The following is a 13,744-nucleotide window of genomic DNA, read 5'->3' on the forward strand; positions in this document are numbered from 1 at the left end:
TTCTTATGATCCTATTAGCACTTTAATTTCCACCCTTTATATGTGGGTATTTATTGAAGATTAATATATTTCTCCCTCTTTTATTGCATTATTTTAATTTATTTTTAATAACCTTTTCCATATTTTTTATGATATTTTTAATGAGCTTTATGCATCTTTACCTGATGAGCTGGTTATTTTGGTTGTATTGACATAGTGACCAGCGTTTTTATTGGAATACAATCTTATTTTATGCTTCCTGCGAAATTAGAGTGGATAGCATGGATAATTTTTAAGTTACCACAAGATGGCGATGATGGCCTTGTGGTTTTATCTAATACTTATTTTTATTACAGGAATTTATAATGTTAATGGCTCTAATAAGTTCTAGTTTATAGATGTTTTTAATTACAGTCTTAATGAAGAGATGTTGTTTACTGATCATGTCATCCTTGGTTATAAATGAGTATATCATTGACACCCCCCTATGGTGCGGCATTGTACACAGAAGCTCGGCTTTTGGTATTGTTGATCCGTTGCTATGTCAACGGCGCATATATAAACGGAATGACTGGCACCGGACTCCTCATCCCTTTGATAAAGTCACGTGCTGTGACGCAACGCGTCAGGGTAGGAGGAGTCAGGTGCCGACGCTTCTCGGGGACGGCCGAACCCGGAAGCTTTGTTCACATCTGCTGTTTGCTGTCAATTTTAATGTAAGTTACTACGTTTTTTCAATAAATGGGCTTTTAATACTACACCATGAGACCTTTCCTTTGTTCTTAATAACCGCTGGGACCGCTGAGAGTGCTGAGAGCTGTGGGATGAGCTGCAGAGAGACAGACCTATTTGATGTTTAAAGACACGCTGCAGGAAACACATCCTCTCCTAGAAATATCCACCCGCTCTACTAGGCCCATTGGGGGCCGCTGTTGGAGGTGAGAGGCTGGGGGAAACACCTGGGAGATGCACTAGAACGTGCATAGAAGAAAAATTACCAGTCACTGCACACTTTTTTGCACTGTGTTTAAAGACTTTTTGTGGAAATCACCCATCACTACTGCACCTTTGTATGGACTATATTGCACTATTGTCACCGTTTGGGACAGCATCTCTGTGGTGGGATTAGCTGTCCTATCACAATCGATTTTTTATCTTAATTACCAATTCATTATTTAATACTTTATCTAATACTTTATTTATTATGGCATGATTGCAGTATTCATTTGGGTATTTATTTATAATTATTTATTATTGCGCATTTTATGCACATAATTTTTGCTGATCTTAAGAATTTTTTCTGCATTATATGTCACTTTATTATTCTTTATTTTCAGCTCACGTTGAAGAGCCACTTTATTTATTTTACTATCAGCATTAGAATTAATTTATTTCCAGTGATTACTTGTGAGCTACTGGTTATCACTTGTGTATGAATTTTGGTTGTAAGCATTTAATTTGGGAAGTCATTTTTTTATACCCACAGATATTTTTTCACCTGATGAGGGGTGACCGGTTTATTTCACTAAGCACTGAGTCACTTTGTATTTAATTGCTTATATTCTTTTATTTTTATATATTTTTTCTTATTGCAGAATTGCATCTTTTTTGATCTACTCTTGTATGGTGATATTTATTTCTAGGCTATTATTCACTCTTTCCTGGCATATATTATATGAGGTGGAGTGTACTCTGCCCACTTCATCATACATTTTTTTGTTACTGATTGATGGAATAGCGCCACATATTTTTATTTAATAATTACTGTTTTTTACCTTTTTGTTGCCATACATAATTCTCACACCTTCTTTGCTTATATACTGTAATAAGCTATGATTTAACACTGTATTTTGCTTGGGCATGCCCTAAATGCCTTTCTATTGGTGTTAAACTTGGTGTAAAAGCACTACCTGCCCTCATTTCCAGCCCTCACACCGACTTGTAATGCTGAGGAAAAGAGCAGGATCTCTCTCACTGGGTCAGTTTGCTTACAACCTGCACTGGGCAGAGCCTATTTGATGCCTATTGCACTGCAATATCATATTTAGACACAATGCACAACTGTAGCATCTTTGACATATCTGTTTAATTTAACAAACAAGAATGCACACAAAGCTAAAACATCAAAAATAAAGAAACAAAAAAACAACTTACTTGATGTAGTACGGCACTTTATTAAGTGACACAGATCGTTGCCAAGGAAGCTGTACTGAAGCTGAAAGCATAAAGAAAAAACAGATACATCAAATATTACTTAGCTCAAGAGAAAACATCAGAAAAGATCACAGAAAGAACATTAACAAAAGTCACTGTTTTTTGTAACCACACTAATAACGTTTTTTTTTTTTGTTTTGCTGTTAATAGCAGACATAATTAATTGTAAGCATAAATCTACATTATCCATCTAGCTGGAGAAGACGCATAATAAGTAAAAGAAGGGCTAAAATTCTTACCACTACTGGAGATAATGTTGCTCTAGGACCCATTCAGTCTGAAAGCCTAAGCATTCTGTAGTCACTTTACTAAGCTGAATTTAACTTTGATGTTTTCTCATGAAAACATTAAGTTAATTTACAAAAATACTGCATAGTTCAAACACTTTAAATATACAGTATCACTCATTTAAACCCTTTGTTTTTGCTCAAGAAAAGCTACCTTAATTCCACCCAAGATAATCTCTATCCTTCAAATTATTTGGGGACACCTGGCTGCAACAAGATAATCTACACATATGTCCTAGCCAGCCCTAAGGACCTTTAACGCCAATGTTATTAATCAGGGATAAGAAACATTTCTATCTAAAAAAAAAGACACAAATATGTGTAGCGGGCACCTACTTTTAAGCAGGTGACCCTTCTTGTTAGCTTTCTTTCATAGGTAAATTTAGACAGGCTGATGCTATTTGCAGCAGGCCTGTTTTGTTTTATTTCCATATTTGAGTGACAGGTGGTTTATGTGTTGGTCTTGGCCAATCATTAATTTGCTTGGTAATCCCGGGACTCTCATATAAAAAGGGGGTCACGTGGTGCTGCGGGAGTTCGAGTTCAGTCCTGCTCTGAGGAGCGAGAGAGCCAGCCTGGTTCCCGGAGGGGAAGTTGGGGGTTTTTCCCCTCCGGGGAGCCAACAGAGCTTCACCTTAGCGAGAAGGGTGGAGGTCCGGTCCTCATGGAGGAACAGACGACATCTTGCCGCGTGTAGTCGTGGATGTCGTAGGCCGCCCCTGCGGGGAGGGGAACGGGCCACAAAGAGATAGAGAAAACTGAGGATCATTGCGGATGAAGTAGCAACAAAGCGGAAGGAAACTGGGCGAATGATCATTTATGAGTGGCACATGGACTATTGATCACTTGAGTGAAAGCCCAAGGGAAAGGTACTGTCAGAGACTGAGGGTTGTTGGTGCACAAGTCAGTGAGATGGGCAGTAATGGCCTATGACTTTGAGTTCAGCATTGCCCCGGGATTCCAATCAGTGAAGCGGGAGGATTTATTCAGATTGGCTCTCCTTTAGCTTAATTTGGAAGTACCATGCCGGTGAGAAGTAGTGGTAAAAAGGCAGCGGTGAAGCTGCAAGCACACATGTAGAAATATGGATCGTTCTTTTAAAGTTATCCAGATGAAGAAGTTATTCAGAGTGACTCTTTATCAAATCATTCTCTATCAAATCTACTTCCATCGTCCCTGATTGAAGAGATCATTGAAAAATGATTTCTTGACTGTCCGAAATTGTACTCAGATTTTCCTGTATGATTCATTGCAAGATGACAATGTAACAGAAGAGCATCTCAAAGGAAGTCCTTCTCCCATCCCAGTTTATGTTGATGAATAAAGCATTAAGAAAAAGCATTAAGGACTGTGACTATTAAATCTATGGGCTGCGAGGGTTGAGTAGTAAACATGAATTAAAGATATAGCAAATATTAAGCCGCTCCTTCGGTGGCAAGTGCTACATATGGCTTTAGAAAACTTTCCTTTTAAGCCTGGGTTCACACTGTAGCGATACGGGAACCAGCGCAATTCCAGCACCTCCTCCCGCATCGCATCTCTCCCGCAGGCAGTTCACACTGCCCTCTGCAAACCACTGCGGGTGTCAACACAATGTTAATGACACCCCCAGATCGGTTCACAGATCGCAGTGCAAACTGTGGATTCAGACAGGAATCGGGTCGCATGAGTGAGAACACCCATACGATCCGATTCTAGTGTGGGAAAAGTCCCTGCGCCTTTTTTCTGCGAATCCAATGCGAGTTCAGCCATACAACTGTATGGCTGAGCTCGCATTGCACAGATATCGAATGTGATCGGCACCACAGTGGGGGTGATGTCTGTGTTCGCTACAGTTTGAACCTGAGCTTAAGGGCAATGAACCACATAACGTACTTGGGAACCTTAATCTACTTTTAGTTTGATAATGCTCTGTCAATTATATTAAGCTGTTTAACAGCAATTTTTAAATTCTCTTGTCCTCTAGAGATAGACTTAGGTTTAGACAGATCAACATCTTAAAAAGGGATACACCCCTCTTCTGTTGAAGTCTACACACCACCCATCTTTACAATTCTGCCTTTACAATAGCACACGCCAAGATAGACCTATTTCTGCACTCACTTTGCAATTTACATTAAACCCACAGCTTCCCACATCAGAAACAACTCCCAACATAAACAGTATACAGGTAAAAAAAAGCCCTTTGGCCTCTTGCACACGATACTCCGTTTTGAGCATCTATTTTTTCAGCCGTTTTTTTTTTTTTTTTTTTATGTATTTACTCATATGTTGCGTATTTACGCGCACAAACTTATTCTGGCATTCGCAATATGTTAATGGACATTTGCATACAAATGTGCGCAAATGTGCGCATACGCTTGCCAGAGGCGTAAATTACTGACAAAAAATGCTGATTTTTCAATTTTTTTTTTTTACTGAATACACAACGCTTGTTTACGTGCCCATGTGCATAGGCACATTACAATTAATGGGCTGTATTTTAGCTAAGTAAAAAAAATAAGCTGTACTGAGCTTTTTCAAGCTGCAGTGTGAAAGAGACCTTTGTATTCTCTTCTCTTTGCAGACAGAAAAGAGGGGCATAGTTGGGCACCATTGATGAGTTGGGCACAACTCCCTCAGTTCTGTTAACTGTAAAATTACAGCGGAGTGTGTGTGGGGGGGGGGGGGGATGATGGAGGGTTTAAGCTAACAGAGAAGACAGCAGCACAATTTTAGCTACTGTAAGTCCCTTGTGCTGCTTTTTTTAAAACTAAACTTTGGCTTTAAATACCCTGTACTGACACGTGAAATTTAGGTCCATCTTTGCATACTATGTAGTTCATGCTTCCAGTAATGTTTGCCTTGCCCATATATTTTTGCATATCACTGGGAATATCTTAGAAGGATAAATTCTCACTTACAAAAAAAATAAAATCAATAAATGCACATTTTTTTCCAGGTAAAAAAATGCATGTATTAGTTTTTTGATAGGCATTTACAGTGTGTAAATGCCTATCCTCCAAAACGGATAGGCATTTACACACTGACAGGAAGCTCCAAGCACTACGTAGAGCGATCAACAGCATGCTCTGGTAGTTCATTGAGAACTACAAACCGACAGCCGCAAAGGGTGTTGGGACTTGTCATTTTTCCATTCATAGAACACCGTCAATGAATGATGTGGCTGAGATCTCCTCCTAGCTGTCAAAATGGGAACTCAGGGGCTGCTGACTATGGGTGTAACATGTAACATGTAACAAAAGGTGAACTTTTAAATAAACACTTATATAAAATGGACATACTGCCCTGATTACTGTGGATTTTGCATACAATTCCCAGTATTCTTTGAATCTTTTTTGCCCTACTGAGGTCCATCATTGCTATATACATCATGTTAAACCCAGAACAAGCAATAACTTAAACTATAAAAGGAGGTAATGGTAATGCCTGACTTTGAAACATTCTACCACACAACTCTCATACATATTGTTGACTGGTTCCACAACCATCTAGTTAAGGCAGTCAGCTGTCAACAGATTAATCTCTGAGAACACAGCCCATCAATTTTTTACAGTAAAGAGTGCATATGGGGAGTCAGACACCAGTTCTGGCCAGTCTGCATAGTAGTGACCCCAACGTTTAATACATTATTAATCAGAACCCAAACACAGGGAATATGAAAACAGATTACCCCATAAGTTAAGTTAATAAGAACTGTCTCCATTGGCTGTCCTGGGCAGAGTTTAACCACTCCAATAAAAAAACCTCAGTCATGTAAAAATGTATCCCAGTGGAATCAATTCTTATCAAGGACAGTAGACATACACACATTGAATTCCTTCTGTGCAGGCTGTTAAGAGAGGGGACCACCCCAGATAAAATGTTTATAACTAGGTGGGTATGCCTTTAAGAACAAATATTTCCCATTGAAGATTGGGAAACTCTTGGGAACCCTTTCCCAGAAAATTCTTAATGCCTTTCTATACCCAAGGAAAGATCTATAAGATTATCCCTCTATGATACAAACTAACAGTAAACAAAAAAAAATCCTGCTTCATCCGATGTGTGTTTGAGGTGCCAAAAGGACCAAGTGAATACTTGCATGTTTGGTGAAGTTGAGCCATAATCTAACCATTGTGGGACAAAATATTTGAATCCTACAATTTTATGTGTAGCTCTCCAATAAAGGCCACTTCCCAAATGGCACTTTCCCCATCTTGCCAGGGCCTCTGAGTTGCATTAAAAAATATACTACCATCCCTGTCTCATAGTGGCAAGGGTCGCCATTTTCAGACACTGGAAGCCAAATCTTCCCCCCTCACTGAGAGAATGGACATCAATCTTAATTACATAATCTTCCTGGAGAGCCTAGCTGCATTTTGAAATAAATTGCCCCATGCTATGTTAACCTGGCCATGTTTATAGTGTTTAGAGGATTAGATTGTTTTAAACGGTTTACAGATGGTACTTTCCTGTCCAAGCTTGCATCATGAGTTATTAATCATTAGTTTATTAGTTAAGTTAAAGTGATACTAAACACCTACTGTGTTTAGTACTTGGCGCCTGGGCCATAGCTGAAAGACAGCTGCAGCGCGGTCAGCTTATTCTAGGAGGGCGTCCATGGACGTGCCTCCCAGAATCTTGCTTCCGCGCGCCCCCTGGGGCGTGCAACCGGGAATATCCGTGACCACCGGGTCCGCATCACGGATCACGGTCCGCTGACAGCGCCCGTTTACCACGTGATCGCTCCATCAAATGACGGAGCGATCACTTGTAAACAAACTGGTGTCATGTCCGGTTCATCTTTATCCCCCCCATACCGATCGGTACAGTGCGAGGGGGGATTTCGGGTGCAGCAGCGATGTGGGCTGGATGTGTAGTGCCCACGGCGCTGATCTGTGCCCATTCCAGCACTCATCCATCCCATCCATACTCATCCATGCTCAGCAATATTCATCCATCCATACTCAGCAATACTCATCCATCCATCCATGCTCAGCCATCTACACTCAGCAATACTCATCCATCCATCCATGCTCAGCCATCCATACGCAGCAATACTCATCCATCCATCCATACTCAGCAATACTCATCCATCCATCCATGCTCAGCCATCTATACTCAGCAATACTCATCCATCCATCCATGCTCAGCTATCCATACTCAGCAATACTCATCCATCCATCCATACTCAGCAATACTTATCCATCCATCCATACTCAGCAATACTTATCCATCCATGCTCAGCAATACTCATCCATCCATCCATACTCAGCAATACTCATCCATCCATCCATGCTCAGCCATCCATACTCAGCAATACTCATCCATCCATGCTCAGCAATACTCATCCATGAATCCATACTCAGCAATACTCATCATCCATCTATACTCAGCAATACTCATCCATCCATGCTCAGCCATCCATACTCAGCAATACTCATCCATCCATCTATGCTCAGCTATCCATACTCAGCAATACTCATCCATCCATCCATACTCAGCAATATTCATCCATCCATCCATCCTCAGCAATACTTATCCATCCATCCATACTCAGCAATAATTATCCATACTCAGCAATACTTATCCATCCATCCATGCTCAGCAATACTCATCCATCCATCCTCACTCAGCAATACTCATCCATCCATCCATGCTCAGCCATCCATACTCAGCAATACTCATCCATCCATGCTCAGCAATACTCATCCATGAATCCATACTCAGCAATACTCATCCATCCATGCACAGCAATACTCATCCATCCACCCATGCTCAGCAACACTCATCCATCCATGCATCCATCTATACTCAGCAATACTCATCCATCCATCCATACTCAGCAATACTCATCCATCCATCCATGCTCAGCCATCCATACTCAGTCATACTCAGCAATACTCATCCATACATCCATCCATACTCAGCCATACCCAGCCATCCCATCCACACTCAGCCATACTCAGCTATCTCATCCACACTAAGCCATACCCAGCCATACCCGACCCAGCCATACTCAGCCATACCCACTCAGCCATACTCAGCCATACCCAGCCTTACTCAGTCATACCCAGCCATTCCATCCACACTCAGCTATTCCCACCCAGCCATATTCAGCCATCCCACCCATACCGACCCAGCCATACTCAGCCATACCCACTTAGCCTTACTCAGCCATACCCAGCCATCCACATTCATGGATCAACCATGCTTAGCCATCCCCATCCACGTCTCATCCATGCCACATCAGTTCGCATCCATGCCACTAAAGTGCCTCAAAGTGTAAAAGGTAGTCAAATTAGATTTGAAATGTATGCCCCTAGAACACCTGACAGTGCTCTCTGCATGTATGTGGCCAGGCTGCGTAAAAGTCTCACACATGTGGTATCGCCATACTCAGGAGGAGTGGCAGACAATGTTGTGGGGTGTAATTCTTGCCATGTACATGCTATGTGTTGGAAATATTGTATAAGTGGACAACTTTGTGTAAAAAAAAAATGCGTTTTCTTTTTTTTTTTTCCACATTTTCCAAAAACCTGTAGAAAAAAAATCACATGTTCAAAAGACTCAATATAGATTATACGTTGGGGTGTTTTCTTTCCAAAATGGGGTCATTTTTTGGGCATTTCCATTGTCCTGGTGCTCCAGGGCCTTCAAAAGTGCAAGAGGTAGTCAAGAAATGAGATGTGTAATTTATGCTCCCTGCATGTTGGGCCTCTTTATGTGGCCACGCTGTGTAAAAGTCTCACACATGTGCTATCAACATACTCAGGAGGAGTAGTAGAATGTATTTTGGGGTGTAATTTGTGGTATGCATATGCTGTGTGTGAGAAATAACCTGATAATGTGACACTTTTGTGAAAAAAAAATAAAAAAAATCTTGATTTTGCAAAGAATCGTGGGAAAAAATTACAACTTCAAAAAACTCACAATGCCTCTTTCTAAATACCTTGGAATGTCTACTTTCCAAAAAGGGGTCATTTGGGGGGTATTTGTACTGTCCTGGCTTGTTAGGGTCTCAAGAAATGAGCTAGGCCTTCGGTACTTCAGGTGTGATAAATTTTCAGTGATTGGCACCATAGCTTATGGACTATAACTTTCAAACAAACCAAATAATATACACCGATTTGGATTATGTTTACCAAAGATATGTAGCAGTATAAAAATTGGCCAAAATGTATGAAGAAAAATTATATTGTTTATAACAGAAACAAAGAAAAAAATATATATTTTTTTTTTTTTACAAAATTTTCGGTGTTTTCCAATTATAGCGCAAAAAATAAAAAACCCAGTAGTGATTAAATACCACCAAAAGAAAGCTCTATTTGTGTGAAAAAAAGGACAAAAATTTCATAAGGGTACATTGTTGCATGACTGTATATACACCTACATGTATAACTCTATAGTAACATGGGCTGCTGAGATGTGATAGGGGGGAAATGTTCAGTGTATAAATACACTGAAAACTGAGCATGTGCACTAGCTGCCAACACTGTTCTGCAAAATCCCCTACTACAGCGGGGACATGGACGGGAGGGGAAGACAGAGAACAGCAGGATCAACCAGTTTTTTTGCAGAATACAGAAATCGATACCCTTAATGACTGAGTATGAACAGCATGTAATACAGCATTTATTGATGGTTAATAATGCTGTGGGTTTAATGACACTAACTAAATGTGAAGGCTTGCTTTTATTGTACACAAAAAAGGCTTTATTTAAGCTCTAACTGTTGTTCTTCCCCCTCCCATTCTCACCTCTTCCCCCACCCTCCTTTTTCTCCCTTTGGTCTCTTATCTTACACTTCCTTCAGTACCATGTACCAAGTCTAAAATTTGCTGTACCACTGTTTTTTGTTTTTTTTTTTTTATAAAAAATGTTGTTGACCAAAAAAGTTGCACTGATATAGTAACTTATGAAAGACCATAGACCAGTATCCAGAATCCAGAATCATAAGCTTGCTATGTTATAGCTATATAGCTCTCAGCAAGCATGAGAGGCAGAGGTCATGCAGCTATACCATGTAGGGTTCAAACAAAACAAGGTGACCTATACAAGGTTAAATGAAAACATGAATCCTGCATGGATTGCCAAGGTAGATTGGATAGATCTATAAGTGAAGTAGAACACATATTTAAAATAATGGATTAGTACAGCTTATTCATCCATAATTATTTCAGTTTGCCACTGAGTCAAGCATCCATCAGTAATGCAAGGCTTTTAAAACATAAATTAAGTATTGAATTATAGCTTTTCAGACTTACTAGACAGAAAGTGTTGAGAGGCAGGTCCAAAATCTTGATGTGCTTCGCGAAGATGTTTGAGTCGTTCTTCAACTGCTGCCTACAAAACAAATATATATTTAAACATAAAATATAACATTTAATGAATATTACATTTTTCAATACTATCAAAAGTGTGTCCACTCTAAACCAGATACGTTTGTGGTATGGAGCTGGCTGTCAGTGCAGAGTGTGTTGTGCAAGTGGGAGAAAACAGAGGCAGCAGAAAGGATACTTTCAAGTGTATGTATAGCCAAAACTTTTTTTTTTAATAAATTATGGATGATTTGGGGAAGGGTTAAAAGCCTAGCCAGATTTTTGTATTTATTTTTTGCTGTGTGTGTCTAGTAAGGTGATTTCCCTTTACTTTGTTTTCCAGAGATGCAACAGGAAGTAAGATGAAATCTCAACACTTTCTTCCTTCCTAAAAACGGTCACCAGGACACACACTTTAAGGAGCAGAAAGTTGTTTTCAGCAAAAGAATGGAAGAGAAGGAGCACATATTGTTAACATGGAGTTAATGCATGGAGGAATGTACTGTTAACAAAGGGAGGTTAATTGACAAAGTTAGGGTTCACGTTGACTACAGGCTGGGGAGGAAAGTCAATTTGAGGTGTATGAGGTTGTTAGAAAGGGCTGCTCTATGAGTTAGGGGTTAGGTGGCCAGTGAGGTATGTGCGATAACAGGGACAAGGTCAGGGAGGGATGCTCTGTGACCGAATTGAGGTTGTTGGAAAGGCATGTGCTGTGACCTGTTAGGGTTAGCTATAGAGGAATGTGCTGTAGCCAAGGGGATGAGGTGGTTGGAGAGGGATGTGTTGTGACCACGGATGAGGTTTGGGGACAGTGTGGTTGTTCAGGGAGGCAAGCCTGAGCATTGCTCAGCCTTGTGTATAGATAACTTATAATAATAAAAAAAAGGAAACTCAAACAGAGAAAAGAGGTGCATCAATCATTCAGGTCTCTTATTTGCATGTAATACAATTAAAACTAAAAACAAAATAATTATAATGAAAAATAATGTAATTGGTTGCACACTTGAACCATTGGTCTTCCCCCAACAGCAACAAATGAGATTTGAACATTTCTTATCAGATAATGTAAAAAAAGAAAGCTAATAGAAAAGTATGATCTTTTTTACATTTTCACAGGATTTAACAGAAATGTTAGATTTAGATAGTTAACCAACAGTGTCAAATTATCTGTTTTTAGACATCAGACTTCCAGGTAAGACATCTGTGCTGACAAAGTGAAAACATGTTCACTATAATGAATAGATGGGCCAGCACTTTAGAATGTTCAAGATAAAAAGCTGTACTTTGATCACGCTCAAAGTCTTAAAAAAAAGTACTTGTTTGGGCTGACCTGCTCTTATTTTTTACAATGACGAACAGGGAGAGGCAAATATCAGATAGAAACATAGCATTGTCAATTGTACTGTATTGTACGATCAAGGATAAGTCTTTCTGAAATGTGCACCTTTGTAAACCTTTCACTGTATTTAAGTAAAGTACAGCTTTTCACTGGGATTGAATTCAAGCGCTGGTTTTCCTTTTATTTTTGGGGGGATTGTATAGCCGATGCTAATTGCGCATACAGCTATCAGGAATCTATAGTATGGTTGAGCTTTCTTCTTGGATGTTTTTACTTGTATAGTAAACCAAAGAAAGTTGTATATAGCAGACTCCTAAAGGCATCTGCATGTATAACATCACATTCCTTAAAGAGCTTCCCCAGAACCCCAAAGCCTTGGGTGCTGTAGTGTGCAAATAAAACCCTAAAAGGGATTCTAACACCTTACTATTCAATCCAAAATTAAAATAAATGGTATATACATTATAATGTTTTGCTTTGTTTGCTTCATATACTTGTTAAAGTGGAACTTCAGTCATTTTTTCAACTTTTCATCTATTAAATCTTCTGCCCTTGTTGTTTTAACTTTGGATAGTAAAACATTTTTTTCTGCCAGTAAATATCTTATACAAAAATACAAAAAATACAATAACTGGCAAAGGAAATTCCTTCAACCTCCATACATACTTTTAAGGTGTAAGTTCACCTTTAGAGAAAATCTGTAAGGTGACCTACACCCCTCCCCATCCCCCTGGTCCCGCTGTACCAGTGTCCCACAAGCCCCCGCTGTCAGGCACTGGGATGCCACATCACCAGACTGGGGATTTGAAATCCTCCTGGTTTTCTCTCCTCTCTTCACAGCGCTGACAGGACAGGCTAGATGCATTCTGATTGGTCAATTAGAATGCCTCTTGCCCATACACTCAGAGGTAAGGATAGGAGATTAAGCTGCAGGGATTTCAAATTCCCAGACCGGTGAAACGGCATCCCGTTGCTTGAAAGCGGGGGACACTGGTACAGCGGGATCTGGGGGGATGGGGGGAGGGTCCTGTATAAGGTTCCCTTACACATTTTCTGTAAAGGTGAACTTACACTTTAAGCACGGAGGGGGAATCAAATGGTTTTTCTTGTGCAGTCTTCTCAAAACAAACATGTATCTGCATGCCTGACTTCTAGCAAAAATCGAGGTGGTAATATCCTGTTATGGGGGTGTTTCTCAGCAGCAGGGACTGGAGCACTTGTCAGGATAGAAGGAAAAATGGATGGGGCAAAATACTATTGCATTCTTGAAGAAAATCTGCTGCTCTCTGCTAGAAAGTTGCCAATGGGAAGAAGGTTTACCTTCCAACATGACAATGACAAAAACACACAGCAAAATGACCACAGGGTGGTTGAAGGAGAAAAAGATTAATGTCCTTGCATGACCTAGTCAGAACCCAGACTTTAACCACATTAAAAATCTGTGGAATGACTTGAAGACTGCGGTCCACAAACAGTCACCATCAAATTTAACTGAACTTGAGCAGTTCTGCAAAGAAGAGTCGGCAAAGATTGCAAAGTCTAGATGTGCAAAGTTAGTAGAGATATATCCCAACAGACTAAAGGCTGTAATTAAAGTGGATGTAAACCCACCACTCATCATTA

At 40.0% G+C, this 13,744-nt stretch overlaps 1 protein-coding gene across 10 annotated transcripts in view; it reads right to left on the reverse strand.

Annotated features, from left to right (window-relative positions):
* Nucleotides 1-13,744, reverse strand: part of UTRN (utrophin) — a 1,071,426-nt gene that overhangs the window by 185,655 nt on the left and 872,027 nt on the right. For all 10 annotated transcript variants that reach the window (XM_073627744.1, XM_073627752.1, XM_073627745.1 and 7 more), the window contains 2 exons: nucleotides 10,729-10,807; nucleotides 2,134-2,194 (listed from right to left, as the gene is read on the reverse strand). In XM_073627744.1, coding sequence (XP_073483845.1) covers nucleotides 2,134-2,194; nucleotides 10,729-10,807 — 140 coding nt within the window. The remainder of the gene's footprint in view (nucleotides 1-2,133; nucleotides 2,195-10,728; nucleotides 10,808-13,744) is intronic.

Source organism: Aquarana catesbeiana, linkage group LG04 (assembly GCF_042186555.1).
Source record: "Aquarana catesbeiana isolate 2022-GZ linkage group LG04, ASM4218655v1, whole genome shotgun sequence".
Lineage (NCBI taxonomy): Eukaryota > Metazoa > Chordata > Amphibia > Anura > Ranidae > Aquarana > Aquarana catesbeiana.